This window comes from Mesoplodon bidens, assembly GCF_964165515.1.
Source record: "Mesoplodon bidens genome assembly, chromosome: 5".
Classification (NCBI taxonomy): Eukaryota; Metazoa; Chordata; class Mammalia; order Artiodactyla; family Ziphiidae; genus Mesoplodon; species Mesoplodon bidens.
This window is the reverse complement of record NC_138161.1, coordinates 141,384,535-141,405,357: the sequence shown is the minus strand read 5'-3', so window position 1 is coordinate 141,405,357 and position 20,823 is coordinate 141,384,535. Positions and strand designations below refer to the sequence as shown.

The 20,823-nt window shown below is 47.0% G+C and overlaps 1 protein-coding gene across 3 annotated transcripts in view; it reads right to left on the bottom strand.

Moving 5' to 3' along the window:
• DZIP1L (DAZ interacting zinc finger protein 1 like) overlaps positions 1 to 18,165 on the bottom strand; it is a 48,792-nt gene extending 30,627 nt beyond the window's left edge. For 2 of the 3 annotated variants that reach the window (XM_081236107.1, XM_081236108.1), the window contains exons 1-4: positions 17,877 to 17,959; positions 15,031 to 15,109; positions 4,431 to 5,012; positions 1,703 to 1,787 (exon numbers count right to left, since the gene is read on the bottom strand). In XM_081236107.1, the coding sequence (XP_081092233.1) occupies positions 1,703 to 1,787; positions 4,431 to 5,012; positions 15,031 to 15,045 (682 nt within the window). In that variant the 5' untranslated portion in view covers positions 15,046 to 15,109; positions 17,877 to 17,959. Of the gene's footprint in view, positions 1 to 1,702; positions 1,788 to 4,430; positions 5,013 to 15,030; positions 15,110 to 17,876 lie in introns of all 3 variants that reach the window. The other variant, XM_081236109.1, reaches the window with a different exon arrangement.
• Between the last annotated feature and the right edge of the window lie 2,658 nt (positions 18,166 to 20,823).

Sequence of the window (20,823 nt, the reverse complement as noted above, 5' to 3'; positions counted from 1 at the left end):
AATACTATTTAGCCATTAAAAATCATGTTTTCGGGCTTCCCTGGTGGCACAGTGGTTGAGAGTCCGCCTGCCGATGCAGGGGACGCGGGTTCGTGCCCCGGTCCGGGAAGATCCCATATGCCGCGGAGCGGGTGGGCCCGTGAGCCATGGCCGCTGAGCCTGCGCGTCCGGAGCCTGTGCTCCGTGGCAGGAGAGGCCACAACAGTGAGAGGCCCGCATACCGCAAAAAAAAAAAAAAAAAATCATGTTTTCAAAGATGATTTACTGACTTTGGAAAATGTGATATATTAATTGAAAGTAAGCAGTGTCAAAACTGCATCCTATATGACTATATTTGTATAAAGAAAAATAATGACTGCGAACATACCAACATATTAACTGCAGGTGAAATTGTCCACAGTTTTTATTTTCTCTTTTCTACCTTTCTGTATTTAAATTTTCTAGATCAAAGGCATATTTTTTCCAATTTCTTTATTGTGATGAAATATACATAACACAAAATTTACCACCTTAGCCATTCTTAAATGTATAGTTTGGTGGTATTACATACATTCATAATGTTGTGCAACCATCACCACCATCCATCTTCAGAATGCTTTTCATCTTGTAAAACAGAAACTCTATTCTCACTAAACACTAATTCCCCATTCCCCCTTCCTCTAGCCCCTGGCAACCACCATTCTACTTTCTGTTTCTATGAATTTGACTATTCTAGGTACCTCATTTATGTAAAATCATATAGTATTTGTCCTTCTGTGACTGGCTTAGTTCACTTAGCATAATACCCTGTTGCAGCATATTGCAGAATTACCTTTCTTTTTAAGGCTGAATAGTATTTCTTTGTATCTATATACCACACTTCGCTTATCCATTCATCTGTCAATGGACATTTGGGTTCTTCTACATCTTAGCTACTATGAACAATGCTGCTATGAATATGTGTACAAATATCTCTCCAAAGATATATATCTTTATCAGAAAAAAATATTTAATAAGTGAAAAATCTGTTTTTCTTTAGCAGCCTCCAATGCAGAGCCAAGAAGAATTAGATATATAATAAATGCATAGTAACTAGGTGAATTGTGCTGTTTTAAAACTCTGTTCTTTGAAAAAGAAATTAAAATAAAGGGAAAAATATTTTATTCAATGGGATTTTTATACTTAATTTATATTACATTTTATCACATTATATTTTCATATCTATATTTATGTTACGTTTTAACAGCTATTTCTTATTGAACCTCAAAAAACAGATATAAAGTATGCAAATTACAGTGATTAAGTCATAATAAGCTCATGACATTAAAAAAGTCAAAGAATTGGTCTGACTGCTCATTAAGCCCAGTTAAGCTTATTCACAGTCAGCACCAGAGAACAGCAAATTCCAGAAGGCTGGGAGGTAAGGGCCCTTCAAAGTCACTCTGTTTGACTGTCCCATTCACAGTGAAGGACACAGAGGAGGAAATACTGACCATGGTCACATAACAGAAGGGGACAAAGCTAAGACTAGAACCTACCTGTCTGACTCCCAGCACTTTTTCTCTAAACACGTGGTCAGAAACCCTCCCCGCCCCATGTGGGATCCCCCCATCCTCAACTGGATGATGAGGTTCTGAGGGCAGCTTTGGTGGGGTACATGCCCCTCACCCACTGAACACAAGCCCAGGCCCTGCACAGTCCCAGGAGGGCCACCTGGACTCACCACCTTCCACCACGCCCGTATGTCTGCGCTGGATGTGGCCCCGGAGAAAGGTGGCGTTCATGAAGGTCTTGTCACACAGGTGGCACTACACAGAGGGAAGCAGTGGGAAGTGCAGTATTAGCTCACCTGAGTCAGCCAGGGATTCTCCCTCTATCAAAACTCTTATTCCTTGGGCCCCCTGGGCTGCTTCACAAATAAAGAGTTTGATTTACTGAGTAAGGCAGTGACGGAACCCAAAATATATATACTATATATTTTATCCCCCCCCAATATATATATATTTTTTTCTTTTTCTGAATTTTAAAACACTACCAGTGCCATGGGGAGCTAGGAACAATGATTAGTATCATCCTTAGATGATACTAAGGAATTTTTGATGGTTTTTCAGGGCATGATGACGGTATTACGTTTATGTTTAAAAGTGGGATGGGAGTCCTTGCCTTTTAGAGCTACATAGTGAAATATTTACAGATAAACTCATATGACTGATACAGTTCAAAATAATACAGGGGTGGGGGAAATTGGGTAGAGGAAAAAATGAGACAACATTGGCCATGAGTCGATAACTATTGGGCTGGAGAGTGTGCAGATGAAGGATCATTATATTATTCTCTCTACTTTCGTATATGTTTGAAATTTTCCACAATAAAAAGGTTTTTTTTCAAAAAACACCAATGTCCAAGTCTCACCCAGAGTTGAGAACCACTGGAGCAAAGGGTAGTAAATATAGCATCTGAAATTCCACTTCACTCTCCTCAAGCATTTCAGACAATGCCAATCTAGCATATCATTTTTTCACTGTAAAACTTCAAAATTCTTCCAACACGGCTTTGCAGGCTGCCATTGCTAGTCAATCAGAGTAAGAGGGCAGATTATTTGCTGTCTTTACACAAAGGCACATGTGACAGAAATTGCCAATCGTCCCCTAGTACCAGTTTTCCCTTTTACTTTAGCAATAGAAACCTTGATTTTTAGCTGTGAGGCTAATGAGAATATATGTCACCTCCTCCCTTACAACCAGGTGTGGCCATGTGACTAAATTCTGGCCAATGGCATGTAAACAGAAGTGGTATATGCAACCACTTTTGGGAGGTGTCATTAAAGAAAGAGCCATGATATTCCTCACCCTCCCTCCTCCTGCTGAATGGAATGTGCACCTGAGAGGTGGAACTCAGGCAGCCATATTGGACCAGGAGGCAGAAGTCACACAATGAGGCTGGAGAGAAACACATCCAGAACTGGGTCCGCGATTACATGCCACCCCTGGATTGTTTGCCTCTAAACTTTGTTCATGAGAGAGAGAAATAAACTTCTATCTGGTTTAAACAATTATAATTTGAGGTTTCCTGTCACCCACAGCCAAACCTAACCCACATGGATACAGTCTGGGCTGACGGACTCTGCCCACGCCTGAGTTCTAAAGTGACACATGAATTTCTAGTTGTTTGAAGGAATATCAGCTGGGGGGCAGGGAATATGTCACAAGGCATCTTATTCCAAATTATAAGCCCGTCCCCTCAGCCCACCCTTCCCTGCTTCCCCTTTTCCACCCCAAGCAGCACACTCACAAACCAGACACCAGACTAGTCCCTCTACCTATGCCAGCTTTGAACCTGGGAAAATAAGATGCTGGCATTGCAGTGGCCCAACTTGCTGCCACACGGAGAGAGTGTTTCTGAGAATGGAATCCACACTGACAAAGAATTGCCAAGAGAGAGAAACTAGATTCTGGTGCCATCACCTAAGTCCCACCATAACCCTGGATTTTTCAGTTAAATTAACCAATAAATTCCATATTGGCCTAAGCCAGGTTAGCCTGCTGTTTTGTCATTTACTACTGGAAAGGTTCTGACCCTTTTATCATAATTAACATTATATTAATTATGTCAATTACCATTCAATCCACTAACATCATGTCCTAATGATTCCTTCTGTCCACCCACCCCAAACTATGAATTTCTGTTAAACCTGAACCAGCATGATTTGTGTCTTCATCCTCAGAGCCTGGCAAAGGGCCGGGCACCTGACAAGCTATTAAAGGGCAACTGTCCCCGATCCACTCTTTCCATAGAAAGAAACGCAAATGCTCAAATGCCACTCTGGAGAATGAACTGTCACTTGGCTGACTAATAGAGTCACTTTTCCAGAACAGGCCTGGCTCTACCAGTCCGCTGTCACACACCTCTTACACACCCCTTACACATCACACTCTGTACACACACACACAGCCTTCGTATATACACACTCACGCCCTCCATGAATACACACACCCTTACACACAATCCTTCATTCACACACACACACCATAAATATATCTTTACATGCACACTTCACATGCAAGCACGTTACACACCACACACTCTACATACATATCTACACATACCACTCACAGATGTACCCTCCAAACAATCACAGACACATCTTAGACACCATCCATAAACACACACACACACACCCTGCATACATTCACACATGCACACGAGACATGAACTCATACACATACCTGCCACACATGTACAATCTCCATACACACACACACACACACACATGCCATAGACTCGATGAGACACCCTGGGGCTCTCTGGCCACCAGCGGCATCTCTGAAATCTGCTCCCAGCCGCAGTGAGAATAGCCACAGCAGCCTCAGGGGCCAGGCAGTGGTGCCGCCTGGGTGGCCAGTGGCCGGGCCCACAGCCCTCCCGGCGGCCCCGCCCGCAGAGATGCTCACCGCATGGTAGCTGTGGGCGCCCATCTGCAGGAGCAGCTGCTGCAGGGCGCTGATCATCTTGCGCCGCCGGCGGCTCTCCTCCCGCACGCCCCTGAGCTCGTCGGCCTGGCGGCCCAGCTCCTGCTGGCCGCGCTCCTGCTGGCCCAGGCTGGCCTGCAGCCGCGCCTCCAGCTGGGCCACGCTGGTGCTCAGGCAGTCCTGGCAGTGCAGCAGGTACTCGATGCTGAGCTGCGCCAGCCGCAGCACCTTGAGCAGCGCCGGGTCCACGGGCTGCCCGCAGCGGCCGCACACCTCCCGGTCCAGGTTGCAGAAGGTGACGTTGACGATGTTCTCCTGCAGGGTGGCCACGTCCAGCTCCCGTGCCACGCGGTCCACGTCCAGGGCACTAATGCGCCTCCAGTCCATCCTCTCACGGCGAGGTTGGAACTTGAAGGTGGGGAGAGTGTAGGCCGCAAAGAGGGGGTCGCTGAGGCCCTGGGCGGTGGTAGCGTGGGACTGCATGGACGGGGGGAGCCCTGGGCTGACCACTGGGGAAGGGTGCCACCAAGACCACGGCAGCAGGCACAGGAGCTGAGAGAGGGCCTGGAAAATGAGAGGAGGGTTGAAGTTAGGCTTGGTGCGTGTGGCTCCATGTACCGCGCTGGCCAGCAGGAGCCTGTAGTGTGCATGGTGTGCACTGACACAGCCAGAGCAAGGGTGTGGGCTTTATAACACACAAATGTGGATTCAGATCCTCAGCCTTGAGCAAGATCCTTTACATCTTTAAGCCTCCGTGTGTGTTGGGGATTACGGGGCCTCCTCTTCAGGCTCGCGGTTAGGAATGAGGCAGGCGAAACACCCAGGCCAGTGCCTGGCACTTGGCAGGTCCTCAGTGAACCCCCCGCCGTGCCCAAGTCCACTGTAAGAGTGCCTGCCGGAGGGCTTGGTCAGGAGGGAGCTGTCCAATGTATAAGCAGGTCTTTCTGCAACCCTACATTGACCTCAGGATGAAGTCTAATAACTTGCCACGGGAGGCAGTCACTTAATGGTGGATAGTAAGGGGCTCTCCTTCTGTAATTGCAACATTTAACGGAGGGGTGCGCTACAGTTCCCACTTCCCCCAGCTGTAAGGTGTGATCGGTATGACTACGTTCTCTCTAGGGGGATGTGAGCGAAATGATGTCCGCCCCGGCCACGGGGTGGCGCTCAAGAGAGCAGCCGTGTCTGCACAGAGATTGTGCTCAGTCCACGATGGTCTGTTTCAAACCTCATGGTTTAGAAAACAGTTCCAGTTTGTTGTTAAATGACTCAGATTCTATTCACCACTCTCTTGTCAGACAAAGAAATTGCCCTCTTTGGGGAAGAACTTGACAATAGCAACCGGAATTTAAAATGAACATTCCAGTATTAAGAATTACAATCTGTTCTACAGATAAACTCATACAAGTGTGCAAAGGTGCTTGTACAAAAATTGTCTTTGTAGTATTATTTGTAATAGCAAATTACAAGAGAATTACAAGAAAGCAAAGTACAAAGTACAGTGGGGATATGAATGGTATCTCTACACGATGAAATACTATGCAGCTATTGATAAGAATAAGGCAGTTTTTTATGTACTGATTGATATGGAATAATGACTATATATATACATATACATATATATCCATTTCTGTTTAAATAATATATTAATATGACATTTAATAATAATTAGCAAAAATAAAGGAGATATGTATATCTCACGTATGTATGTGTATATGTATTATATATACACATGTGCATAAATATATATATCTCACATTAGAATGTTACCTATGAGGTAGGAGGGAAATGGGAATGTGAAATGGGGATAAATAAATGAATAAAATAAATAAATAAAATAGACAGATGGTGCATGGGTAGGAGATGGATAGACAGATAGACAGATAGGTCTTATATAGACCAATGATGATAATGATACATATATAACACATACACATATATGACTGATTCATATTTGTTATTTATTATTCCTAAATATGGTTCATTATCTATATTTTTTAATAAGTATAGACTATTTCTAGAAAATAAACAAGCTGTTAGCAATGGTTATATCTGGGAAGTGGGAACGGAGGTTAGAGGACTTTTATTTTCCACTCACCACCTCTCTATACTATTCAGTTATTTGCGTCATCATCTATTACTTTTATAATTTCTTAAAGAAAAGTATACAATTTCTGCCCTTAAAGAACTTAGAATCTGACTGAACAGGAAATACATGTGACCCTATTCAATCAAGTTCTTTCTAGATCATGTGATTTACACTTTCAAGTACAGCAGAAAGTCAGAGAAGAAAAAGGTCATTGACCTCAGGAAGCTGAAATGCCTTGAAGAAACAGTCAGGCTCGGTTTGCAAAAAGGGGAAGGCCTCCAGGAAAGGCCCCTGAGCGCCCTGAGCCTGTCTTCATCTGGGAAAGGTAGTAGTGGGAGGTGACAAGCCTGCCCCCACCTGCCCTGGGGTACTCGGGGGACTGAAGGAGAGGCAAGTGGAGGGCGCTTGGTAAGAAAACCGGCCACAGTGCAGGGAGTGCCAGCCTCCAAGCCAGACACACACTCTAAATGCAAACCTATCAACAGGTAGAACTACCCTCACTTTACAAACAAGGAAACTGATGTCTGGAAAGGTTAAGTGTCTTCCCCAGGTAGGGAAGCCAGAGTTGAAGTACCGCTGGAGGTGCATCGGGCTCCAAAGCTTATGGACTTTGAACCATCCAACATCGATTCTTGAGGCTATTTGTCCTAAAACTTTGCTTGGATCAGATCATCAAACCTTTCCCATCGAACTCATTCATTCATTCACTCACCCCCTCCCCCACTCCTTTAGAACATGCCTAGCTTGACCAGGCCCAGTGCCAGGCACTGGGGCCACCAACATGCATTAATCACACACCTGCCCCCCAGCCCCCTCCTCGGCAGCTTAGCATGACTCCTTGCTGCCCCAGTACCAAGTGCAAACCCCTTAGCCTGGTCTTGAAGCTGCCACAGGATGCCACGGACCCACCTTTTCCGTTTCAGCTCCAATGTTTCCCTTTCTCAGATACTCCTCCCCAACACATACTCCAGAAACAAAACCATCCAGCCACGAGCATCCCCATCACGGCCATGAGAAGACCAGCACATTCCTCTTACTATGTCACATTATTTTTAAGAAAGGAGGCAGGTGACATGACACTCACCATGCTCAGCTGCAAGCTCTAACTGTGTCACCGGAGCCTCAGAGACAATTGCCACAACAAGCTGTGCTTTGGAGCAACAGCATGTTACCAGGTGTGCTGTGGGCCAGGGTAACAGGACACCTGCTTCCTGTCCTCCCACAGACCAGGAGCTCACCTGAGAACTCGCTGTTTAACTATTTAGTATTTAAGCTTTGGCCTCAGATGTTTGCCCACAGTCCCCTCTCTCATAATAAGGCCAAGAATGTTCCACCAGCCACTCTCTCAGCTCTCCTCCCACCTCTTCGAATGCCCCTTCCAGCCTCTTCCTTGAACAAGGAAGAGCCTACTATCCTTGCACCCTTCCTTTAAGGCAGGGCGTGCCAGTGCCCCTGTGACAGTCTGCTGTTCACCCGTCACCCATCTCTCCCTGCACACCCTCCCTGGGGATGAGCTCACACGTAACCATGGCTTCAGCTACCATAGGCCTGCTATAGGCTGAGCCTCAGCCACTCCCACATCTCCTTCTCACAGGCCTGTCTCTTGGGACCTTTAGACTTAGCCTCCCAATACTGATTATACCAGAAATTGCAAATCTAAATTCCACCAGGACCAGGAAGGTACTACTAAATGTAGGAAACATGCCAGGTGTAAGAGAAACCAAATACAAGCTTGATGATAAGTGGCAACTGATTCCCTATCTTAGTGTCCGAGATACACGTGGGCAGTAGTTCTCAAAGTGTAGTCACTGAGCAGCAGCATCAGCATCAACTGGACACTCGTTAGAAATGCAGATCTCCAGACTAACTGCTTCAGAACCACTGCAGCAGGGAGTGTTGGCATAGGGAGCATTAAGGACTGTGGCAGGGCTTCCCTGGTGGCGCAGTGGTTGAGAATCCGCCTGCCAGTGCGGGGGACACAGGTTCGAGCCCTGGTCTGGGAGGATCCCACATGCCGCGGAGCAACTAAGCCCGTGAGCCACAACTACTGAGCCTGCGCGTCTGGAGCCTGTGCTCCACAACGGGAGAGGCCGCGACAGCGAGAGGCCCGCACACCGCGATGAAGAGGGGCCCCCGCTCACTGCAACTGGAGAAAGCCCTCGCACAGAAACGAAGACCCAACACAGCCAAAAATAAATATAACAAACAAACAACAACAACAACAAAAAACAAACCTGGAATCCTTCTTTGGGTTCTAAAGTTGGATAACCTAGGTGAAACGGACAAATTCCTAGAAACACACAAATTACCTAAATTGACTGAAGAAACAGAAAATCTCACTAGACCTATAACAGGTAAAAACACTGAATCAGTCATCAAAAAAATAAAATAAAATAAATTTTAAAAATTAAAAATAAATTAATTTAATTTAATTTAATTTTTAAAAAAAGGACTGTGGCAAAATGGGAAGTGTGTGCCCTGTTTACAAGGGGCAGCCACCACTGAGCTTCAGCCATATGGGAAGTGATGTTCTGTGTTCCTCGTGGGCTAATTCCAAATTCACTAAGTAGATATTCAAGCAAGTATGGCCAACATGGTGAAGTAGGAAGACCCTAGCTCACCTCCTCCCACAGACACACTAAAATTACAACTATTAAAGACTGGCTATCTATAAGAATGACCTGGAGACTAGCAAAAAAGGTTTTCCCCAACTAAAGATATAAAGAAGGAACCACAAGATGGGTAAAGGGCGTGGGGACGCAAACTAGTCAAGACCCACACCCCTCGGTGAGCGACCCACAAACCAGAGGATAATTACAACTGCAGAGGTTCTCCCCAAGGAGGGAGGGGTCTGAGCCCCACCTCAGGGCTCCCCAGCCCAGAGGTCCTGCACTGTGAAGATGAGTTCCCAGAACACCTGGCTTTGAAGGCCAGCAAGGCTTGCAAATGGGAGAGCTGGCACCAGCCCTGGGCCCCTCTGGCCCCCACAGCCAGCTGCCCCAGGACTCAACCCCGATCACCAGGGGGCTGGCAGCCACCACATGAGGCAGGGCCAGCCACGCCTACCAGCACACTCACAGCAGCCAGCCCAGCCACCCAGAAGGGCCCACTCAGCCCACATGGCTGGCGCCCATGGAGCATATAGCTCTGGGGACCAGCGGGGAGTGTGGTACTAGGCTCCATAGGACGTTTCCCACCTAAGGCCACTTCTCCAAGACCTAGAAACAAAACTGACCTACCTAATACATAGAAATAAACACAGAGAATTAGACAAAGTGAGGAGACAGAGAAATATGTTTCAAATGAAGGAACAAGATAAAACTCCAAAAGAAATGAGTGGAGATAAGCAATCTACCCAATAAAGAGTTCAAGGTCATGATCATAAAGATGCTCCACAAACTCAGAAGAAGAATGGATGAACACAGTAAGAAGTTGAGCAAAGAGTTAGAAAATATAAAGAAGAACCAAACAGATCTGAAGAATACAATAACTGAAATAAAAACACACTAGAAGGGAATCAACAGTAGATTAGATGATACACAGGAATGGATCAATGAACTGGAAGACAGAGTAGTGGAAATCACCCAAGGTGAAAACTAAAAAATAATTTTAAAAAATGAGGACTGTTTAAGAGGCCTGTTGGACAAGATCAAGTGTACTAACATGCACAATATAGAAGTCCCAGAAGGAGAAGAGAGACAAAGGGGAAGAGAACTTAAATGGAGAAATAATAGCTGAAAATTTCCCTAGCCTGGAAAAGAAAACAGACATCCAGGTCCAGGAAGCACAGAGAGTCCCAAACAAGATGAACCCAAAGAGTTCCATTCCAAGACACATTATAATTAAAAATGGCAAAAATTCAAGATAACGAGAGAATCTTAAATGCAGCAAGAGAAAAGCAACTAGTTGTGTACAGGGAACTCCCCCAAAACTATGACCTGACTTTTCAGCAGAACTTTGCAGGCCAGAAGGGAGTGGCACAACATGAAAAGATGCTCAACATCACTCATCATCAGGGAAATGCAAATCAAAACCTCACACCTGTCAGAATGGCTATTATCAAAAAGACAAGAAATAACAAGTGTTGGAGGATGTGGAGAAAAGTGAGCCCTCATGCACAATTGGTGGGATTGTAAATTAGTACAGCTTTATGGAAAACAGTATGGAGGGTCCTCAAAAAATTAAACATAGAGCTACCATACAATCCAGAAATTCCACTTCTGGGTATTTTTCTGAAGCAAACAAAAGCACTAATTCAAAACCATAAATGCAGCCCTATGTTCACTGCAGCATTACTTACAATAGCCAAAATACGGAAGCAACCTAAGTGTCCATCAACAGATGAATGGATAAAGAAGAGATAGATAGATAGATAGATAATTACTCAGCCATAAAAAAGAATGAAATCTTGCCATTTGCGACAACATCGATGGACATGGAGGGTATTAGGCTAGGTGAAATAAATCAGAGAAAGACAAGTACTGTATGATTTCACTGACATGTGGAATCTAAGCGACAAAACAAATGAACAAACATAACAAAACAGAAACAGACTCATAGATACAGAGAACCAACTGGTGAGTGCCAAAGGGGAGGGAGCGGAGGGATAGGTGAAGGAGACTAAGAGGCACAGACTTTAGTTATCAAATACGTCACTGGGATGTCATGTACAGCATAAGGAATATAGTCAGTAATATTGTAATAACTTTGTATGGGGACAGACGGTCACTAGACTTATTGTGGTGATCATTCTGTAATGTACAAAAATAATGAATCACTATGTTCTATACCTGAAACTAATATAATACTGTATGTCAAATATAATTCAATAAAAAATAAGATAGTCAAAGACCTCAATGAACTGTTTCCAAACTACCTTTCTAGCTGCCTCTCCCACCTACCATTTACTTGCTGTCCATACTTTCATATCTATGGGCTATGTATTCATAGGCACTGTTTTTAAATGCTTTATAAAGAATAACTCATGTAACCCTCACAACAACCCTTCAAGGGGGTACTATTATTATCTAAGCCACAAAGAAGTGAAGAAGCTTGCCCCAGGTGCAGGAAGCAGGATCCGACCCACGCAGCCTGGTTACAGAGCTGCGCTCTGAGCCACTATGCCATGTTGCCTCTCGGGATAGACGGCCCTCCGCCACTTCCTTCTGCTTCTCCTGCAGGTGAACTCATGCTCAAGGCCTTGCTCAGACATGAATGCCACCATAAATACCTCCCAGGCCCATAGGCAGAATCCCTGGCCTCTCCCCTGGGCTCCCAGAGCGCAGAGCGTACAGTCCTTTGGTCGCCCTCACCACACTCTGGTCTGTGTTGGGTGGCTGTGCAACATTCATTCACCCATCCCACCAACAAATGGCTCCTGAGCCCCTACTAAGTGCCAGGCACCGTGACTGGCCCTTGGGACGGATGGTGACCCAGGCAACAGTCCCTGCCATTGTTTTTGTTTGTTTGTTTGTTTGTTTGTTTTTGGCTGCATTGGGTCTTCGTTGCTGCATGCAGGCTTTCTCTAGCTGCGGCGAGCAGGGGCTACTCTTCGTTGTGGTGTGCAGGCTTCTCACTGCGGTGGCTTCTCTTGTTGCGGAACACAGGCTCTAGGTGCATGGGCTTCATTAGTTGTGGCGCACGGGCTCAGTAGTTGTGGCTTGCGGGCTCTAGAGCGCAGGCTCAGTAGTTGTGGCGCATGGGCTTAGCTGCTCCGCAGCATGTGGGATCTTCCCAGACCAGGGCTCGAACCCATGTCCCCTGCATTGGCAGGCAGATGCTTATGCACTGCGCCACCAGGGACATCCCCCCTGCCATTGTTAATAAAAATAGTGAACATTTCTGGAACTGTGTGCTTCACACACACTCATAAGACATTGCATGAATTATCCCATTTGATTCCCACAACAACCCAGTGGACAGATGAAGAAATTTCAAGGTGAACAAAGAGGGCAACTGACTTTCCCACAATCACACGACTAGTTAAGTGTTGGGGTCTGGCTCCAGATTTTGTTCTCCAGAAAGTCAGAAAAATACACCGAATTACCCCCCAGAGCATTAAGTGCCAGGGAAGGAGCTAGGACAGGGAGCCCCAAGGAGGGGCCATACAGGACATTTCTGTGTCCTTTCTGCCCCCACCCCTGTCCCACCACATCCCCAGCTGTGAGCTCCACAGAGGCTGAGACCATGGCTTATTCACATCTGTTGGATTCCAGCCCTTAGCGTATTACCCACAGCCCAGATTGCTATTGACCTGAATGGAACTGTCAAAATCTTAGAATATCTGCTTCAAGATTCTATATTCTTGGGGTCTTGGGGAACTGAGGCTATGCACCAACAAGAACCAGGATAAAGAGTAAGAATGGACTTAGGGGCACTTAAGTTGTACTCCTTGGAGAGACACGCCATTTAGACTTAGTAAAATGCTTGATTTGCCGACCATCTGGGTCCATAGCCTAATCCTCCAGGCCGCTAATGAAAGCTTAGAGGGCAGGAGCCCTCGTGGGTGGGCGCAGGCTCATCAGTGAGTGTCCCACACTGTCAAGCGATGGCAGCAGTGTTCCAGCTGGCTTCCTGAGCAGCCCCCAAACCCTCACGTTTACACTCGGAGCACAGTCTGTAAATACCCAAGCTGGCAGCCCCACTCCCAGTTATACAGAATTCTGAATCAGGGATCTGAGTTCCTGAGTTTTTACTAAATCCCAAAAGTATCACCCATTTTTGTCACGAGAACCCCAAGAGTCCAATTCTCAGAAGTCCTAGGGTTCTGACATCAAATGGTGGGCAGAACTGTGGGAATTTTTTTTTTAATTGGAGTAAAATTGCTTTACAATGTTGTGTTAGTTTCTGCTGTACAATGAAGTGAATCAGCTATATGTATACCTATATCCCCTCCCTCTTGGACCTCCCTCTCACCCACCCCCCATCCCACCCATCTAGGTCATCACAGAGCACCGAGTTGAGTTCCCTATGCTATACAGCAGGTTCCCACTAGCTAGCTATTTTACACATGGTAGTGCATTTATGTCAAACCTAATCTCCCAATTCGTCCCACCCTCCCCTTTCCCCACCGTGTCCACGTGTCCATTCTCTACGTCTACATCTCTATTCCTGCCCTACAAATAAGTTCATCTGTACCATCTTTCTAGATTCCATATATATGTGTTAATATATGATATTTGTTTTTCTCTTTCTGGCTCACTTCACTCTGTATGACAGACTCTAGGTCCATCCACATCTCTACAAATGACCCAATTTCATTCCTTTTTATGGCTGAGTAATATTCCATTGTAATCGTACATATGTACCACATCTTCTTTATCCATTCATCTATCGTTGGACATTTAGGTTGTTTCTATGTCCTGGCTATTGTCAATAGTGCTGCAATGAACAATGGGATACACTCTCTGACAAAAACCACAGTAAGATCTTTTTTGACCCATCTCCTAGAGTAATGAAAATAATGGGACCAAATTAAACTTAAAACTTAAAATAGCAAAGGAAATCATAAACAAGATGAAAAGACAACCCTCAGAATAGTAGAAAATATTTGCAAATGAAACAACGGACAAAGGATTAATCTCCAAAATATACAAACAGCTCATGGGGCTCAATATCAAAAAAACCAACAACCCAATTAAAAAATAGGTGGAAGACCCAAATGGACATTTCACCAAAGAAGACATACAGATGGCCAAGAGGCACATGAAAAGATGCTCAACATCACTAATTATTAGAGAAATGCAAATCAAAACTACAATGAGGTATAACCTCACACTGGTCAGAATGGCCATCATCAAAAAAATCTACAAACAATAAATGCTAGAAAGCATGTGGAGGGTTCCCTTTTGGAACCCTTTTGCACTGTTGGTGGGAATGTAAATTGATACAGCCACTATGGAGAACAGTATGAGGTTCCTTAAAAAACTAAAAATAGAGATAACATATGACCCAGCAATCCCACTGCTGGGCATATACCCTGAACTGTGGGAATTTGAAGATGATGAGGATGATAGCAGCTATCATTTATCAAGTATCCGTGCACCAGGCACTGTGCCAGCCTTTAATATTTCTATTTCTAGCCATCATACAACCTTGTATGTAGCTATGATTTGCCTCATCTGATAGATGTAGAAACTGAGGCTCAGAGAAGCTAAGGGACCTGCCCCAAGTCCTTCAGTTACTAGGTAAGGAAGCCAAGATCCAAATCAAGTTCTGACTCCAAAACTTCTGAATTATGCCAAACTACCTCCCAATGATGATGATGATAATACATAAATCCCTTCCCATTTTGTAAATTACAATACCTGAGATTTCTTGACCAAACTGCAAGGACTGAAAGAGTTTACAGCAAATCACAACAGGGTCTGTGCTGGAGACCCTAAAGTCTCCCTGTATCCTGGCAGAACTTAGCCAAGTACAACTCAGCTCCACAGCTTGGGTCCTGGTTGGGATGGGCAGAAGACAAAGCCGAATGAGAATGCTGCTGGTTACCTGGAAACCACACATCCCAGAGGGCAGGCACGCCGCACTTTCTGCAGACTGAATTATCAGCAGACTTCTTTTCCCACATCTGGGAATAGAAAGACAAGGGGAAAATGACTCACTGTGGGACTTCCCTGGCAGACCAGTGGTTAAGACTGTGCTTCCACTGCAGGGGGCGCGGGTTCAATCCCTGACTGGGGAACTAAGATCCCACAAGCCGCATGGCACAGTTAAAAAATAAATAAATAAATAAAATGACTCGCCGTCATTAGGAAATCTAGAACTATTAACCATCTCTAGATGTTTTGATGGGTCCCAGGAACTTCCCAATCCTAGACCATTGTCATGAATTAGTGGGACCCAAAAGAATATTTACGCTAGCATTCCAAACTCACTTCATTATTGAAGAGACAGTTTCTACCTGGGGCAATCCCACAGCCAAGAAAGCAAGCCTGTCTACCACCTACCTTTGCACACTCCCAGTGATGAGATGCTCACTACCTCCCAAGGCAGCCATTCCACAGTGAAACAACTCCTGGAAACTTTACAATTCTTCTGAAACCTGCCCACCTATAATCTGTCAGAGAGAACATCCACAAAAATGACCAAAGAGCTGATTTTTTTAAACAAAATTCTGGCTGATTTTTGTAACGTAAATTGACAGATAGACTACACCACCACCGCTGCCACCTTGCTGTCTGTTCTGCTTCCTCCAAGAATGCTGCCAAGCCACGAGGAGCACTTGGAGGAGCCAAGCTTCCAAGGCAGCTGCCAGGCAATCATTTACAAGCCTGCCCTGACTTCCAGCTAACTTCAGCGGTGCCGTCCCAGGAGCTCAGGCGTGTCATTAGTGCTCATTGTTCTGGCTTCCAAGGAAACCCTTGCACAGTTCGCAAACAGGTCGTGCACATACCGTAGGCAAGGGAGCACTAGAGACCCCAACGGAGACAAGAGTGACCCAGGAGCTCTCCTGAAGCACGACCGTTACAGACCTTGTTCTGCTTTGTTCTCTGTTTCTGCTGTTTTCTAAAGAAAGGAGTCCCCCTTTCCACTCTTTCTTACCCATAAAGTAGCAAGAGAGAGATGCACTCCACCAGGCTCACAGCTCTCCCTTACACCAGGTCTCCCATTTCCTCCCTAGAAACTTTGGAGATATTTTTAGGAGATGATGTCCTTGGTTTGGTCAAAAGCCCATTTTAAGTTTTTGCCACAAAAGGATGTTCTTTAAAATAAAAATGGGAGGTAGAGATTTGACTGACGTCTCTTCAAAGTATTTTAGAGACGACTACATACTGATAAGACCTATCTTCCTAGGTGCAAAATTGTGAAAAACCAACACTAGTTTTCACACCTACAAGAATAGCAGTTTTGGGGCTTCCCTGGTGGCGCAGTGGTTGAGAGTCCGCCTGCTGATGCAGGGGACACGGGTTCGTGCCCCGGTCCGGGAAGATCCCACATGCCGCGGAGCGGCTGGGCCCGTGAGCCATGGCCGCTGAGCCTGCGCGTCCAGAGCCTGTGCTCCGCAACGGGAGAGGCCACAACAGTGAGAGGCCCGCGTACCGCAAAAAAACACACAAAAGAATAGCAGTTTAGAACATACTGGTGTTTTCTTTCCCATGGAGAAGTCATTGCTTCTTGGTAGAGTTTCTCCAGCTTCGGAGCCTGGGACATCAGACCCCACAAAATCCTCCCTAGAGGTAGGAGGCCTAGTGACAGATGGCACTGCAAGCGGTTAACCCTGTTGACCAGGACTGGCCCTCCCTGCAAGGGGCCCACAGGGAGGTTCAGAACAGCCCACAAGTTGTCCCCTTCCCTCCTCCTGTCAGTGTCAGTTGAGCAACAAGCCTTCGGACCAAATTCCAGCTCCCTGGCAGAACCCAGGAATGCTGCACAAGTGAGTTCAGGTTTCTGTTCCCAACCTGAAGCAGGTAACTTCATGCGACCATTTTATCAAGTTGGATGGTATCCAAAAAGATTCCCACGTGAGGGAGAGGTCTCCAGAGCGTTGGTGCTGACAGAGACAGACAGAAGACCGCTTATCAGCTGCTTGACTGGAGAACCGGCCTTCTCTACGTGGGGCTGTTCTCACTGGCCAGGGCTCAGCTCTAGGGGCAGGTGTGAGGGGCTGTGACAAACGAGAGGCACCACCCACCCCGTCTGTGGACGGAAGTGTAGGAGGCCACGGTCGGAGCACCTCACACTCATCAGGCCTCTCTTCAAAGTCCTGTTAGATACCACATTTCAAGAGACCGTGCAGGGGCAGGCAGGCCCTGGGCCTTAAGGAACAGGCCTGGGTAACCCCTGCCCAGGCCCCCCAGACCCCTCCTCTGACCCACCTTCCGGACCCTTGTCCCGTACCCAGCAAGTTCCCCCGGCCTTTTATCTGCAGCCACCCCAAAAGGAAAATACGGTGGCTGCCTCCTGCTACACTCCAGCCTCGGAGTGCAAGGCGGAGGAACCAGAGATGCTAATCTGTTTGTTTTTATCAATAACTCATCTCATTGCTAAAAGATCCCCCTTTTCCTACAGAACGCAAAGCAGCAACCCACCCCCGCCCCCAATCATTTTACTTTTTTCAAAAACTGAAAATCCGAGGCCGTCCTCCCAGCGAAGGCCAGTCCGACGGGTTCAGTCATTCTTGCTCCCCTCCGGGTACCTCGGTCCGGAGCCGGCCAGGCAGCAGGCCGCGGGTCCCGAGGCGCAGCTCCCCGCCTGGACGCCGCAGGGAGCCCGAGCCGCTGCTGTTGAAGCCCCTGCGGCCCGTGGCTCCGGTCACTCGGACTGCACGACGCTCCCCACCCGCGCCCCTCCCGGGCCGCATTCCTGGCATAGCTCTCCCACGCGGCGCGGCTCACCTGGGGGTCCCCGGAGCCTGGGGAGCGGGCAGAGGTCGCGAGCTGGCGGCTCCGCTCCTCCGCCCCGGCCCAGCCTCCCGACTCGCTCCACCGCCCCGGGCCGAGGCCGTTCCCGGAATCCTCGCCGCCGCGCCGGCCTGGGCTGCTTCCTCGGCCCCGAGTAGCGCGGGCTCTCGAGGGCGCGTGACAGAGCCTCCCGGCCACCCAGTGCTGCCAACCTGCGGGACCGGGGACACGGAGAACCTTTGGCGCCAGCAGCCGGAAGCCCGGGGTCTCTGATGCCTCCCGCTCCCACTACAGCCGCCCACCCCACCCCAAAGAGGGGCGGAGCCTATCCCTAGCCCCTCTGAGACGAGCTATTTTTAGGCCTGTTACGGAAGCGGGAAGGAGGGAATGACACGTTTAATCCGTCAGGAAAATCCGGGATCCTAGTGAGTGGCTCCCAGGCCTTGCTCAGAGGCTGGGACGTCCTCCCGTCTACACAGACACACACAGACACACACACACCGCCCCCCACCCAGTACAGCTGCCGGCCTGCTGAAAGCTGGGGGCAGCTGTAGCCTCCTGGGCAGAAAGCCCCGCCCCACCCGTCCTAAACTAAAGGGACCATCTTGGTTTCTGATCCGAACCCATGCTGGTCCTTTGAGTAAATCCCAGGTCTGTTCAGATGGCAACCATTTTCCCCCGAACTCCCAACCTTCTGGCCAGCCTTGTGGACCCAGCAGGGAAACCCAGAACCAAAGAACTCTTTCTTTCTGGATAACAGTCTCTGACCCCTTCCTATAACCATCTGTTGCTTTACTGAGACTCAGATTTCTGGGAATTCTTTTTTTCCTTAAGCCTTCCTGCCATCCCAGCCTCAATCTGCCAAGCTGTGTCATGGGGTATTCAAAACAAAATGTCATGGGAACAAGCTTTGGCAAGAATGTGAAGAAACTGGAACCCTTATGCACTGCTGTGAGAATGTAAAACGGTACAGCCACTGTGGAAAAGAGAATAGTGGGTCCTCAAAAAATTCAACATGGAATTACCATATGATCCAGCAATTCCACTTCTGGGTATATACACAAAAGAATTAAAAGCAGAGACTCAAACAGGTATTTGTACACCCACATTCATAACAGCATTATTCACGATAGCCAAAAGTTGGAAACAACCCAAGTGTCCATTGACAGATGAATGGATAAACAAAATGTTATACATATATTATATACATACATATATATTTCAGCCCTTAAAAGGGAATGAAATTCTGACACATGCTACAATATGAATCAACCTTGAAAATGTTATGCTAAATGAAATAAGCCAGACACAAAAGGACATATATTATATGATTCCACTTATACAACGTACCTAGTACAGTCAGGTTCATAGAGACAGAAAGTAGAATGGTGGTTGACAGGGCTGGGGGGAGGAGGGAATGGAAATTATTGTCTAATGGGTACAGATTTTCAGTCAGGGATAATGAAAAAGTTCTAGAAGCAGATGGTGGTGCTGGTTGCACAACAGTGTGAACGTACACAATGCCATTGAATGGTACACTTGAAAATGGTTAAAATTGTAAAGTTTATGGGATGTATATTTTACCACAATTTTTTAAATGTTAAAAAAAAAAAAAAAAAAGGTGGACAGGGGCCAGGCCCAAGTAGGGATGGCTGTCAGCCACCAGCTCTTAATGGGGAGTCTTGTTCCTCCTCTGCCCTCCTGGTTGGGGCACCCCTTTCCCTCCAGGACTTTCTGCAGGAGGGCAGAGAAGAATCCAGGCTGTGGAGTCAAAGACGCATTTAAATTCCACCTTCCCAGGTGGTGTAACCCTGGGAAGTCACTTACCCTCTCTGTAAAATGGGGAAAATAAACTCTACCTAGCAGGTCATTATGAGAACCAACTTAGTTAAAACATCTCAGCCCAGGGCCTGGCAGTCACGGGTGTGTCCTCCCAAGTTCAGTCAAGTGTCAGGGTTGGGAGCATTTGCTTCTCAACTTCCTTCCCTGAAGTATACAAAAAGTAGCTCTGTGCATGTGTGTGTGTGTGTGTGTGTGTGCTCTCATGCGTGTGCGCATGTGTCATTCCCAGCAGCCTCAATTTCCCCATGTGGAAATGGGTGCCACCTTTTGCAGGGCTGCTGTGAGCAAGTGAACTTGACGTGCACCCAGATCCACCTTCTCGGTAACACCAAAAGCAAAAGTATTTAGACTCCTTCTTCAGCTGACCAAGACCTCGCATGCATGGAACCCGCACACCCTCCCTTTACTGGGCCACAGTTTGACATTCAATACAGCCAAGAGTTACTGAGTGCCTACCACGTGCCAGGCTCTGTTCTAAGACCCGAGGAAACCAAGAGTTTATAGAGGACTAGATCACTTAGCACTAGGAAGCTGTCACCTTCTGCTGTGCCACCTGTGCCACAACACACAAGATTTGGTGGCACGAGTGGGAACAGGTGTATCATCCAAGACACAGGAACAAGCCAAAGGAGACTGGCCCTAGTGGGCTACTCCCGGGGACATTCCTGTCACCCTGAGCAGCTGAGCCGTAACTATTGGACGTACAGAACAGTGGGTTCTCGATATCTGTGGTTTCCATTTTGCCCTGTAGCCCCTCACCTCTTCCTCAGGCCAGTGCCAGATACCAGCTCTCTGACCAGCATAGACACCATCACAACTGGTCTCCTTCTTACACTTAAGGATGTGTCAGGAAACAGTGGGACATGTCTGCTAAATGAGGGTCTACTTTGCACTCTAGGGAGCCCATAGTAGTAGTGCCCTCTGCTGTCAACTGCTGGCATCACACCTTGGAAGTCAGCTCCCGTTCCAGGTCCCACTTTCCTAAAGGGCATATGAGGTATAGAGAACAGGTCTCTCAGTGCTGGGATGCTGGCCACTAATGGTCCTGGAGGTGATTTTAGGTCAAAGGTGTATTGTTGAGTTTTCACAGTATTGATGT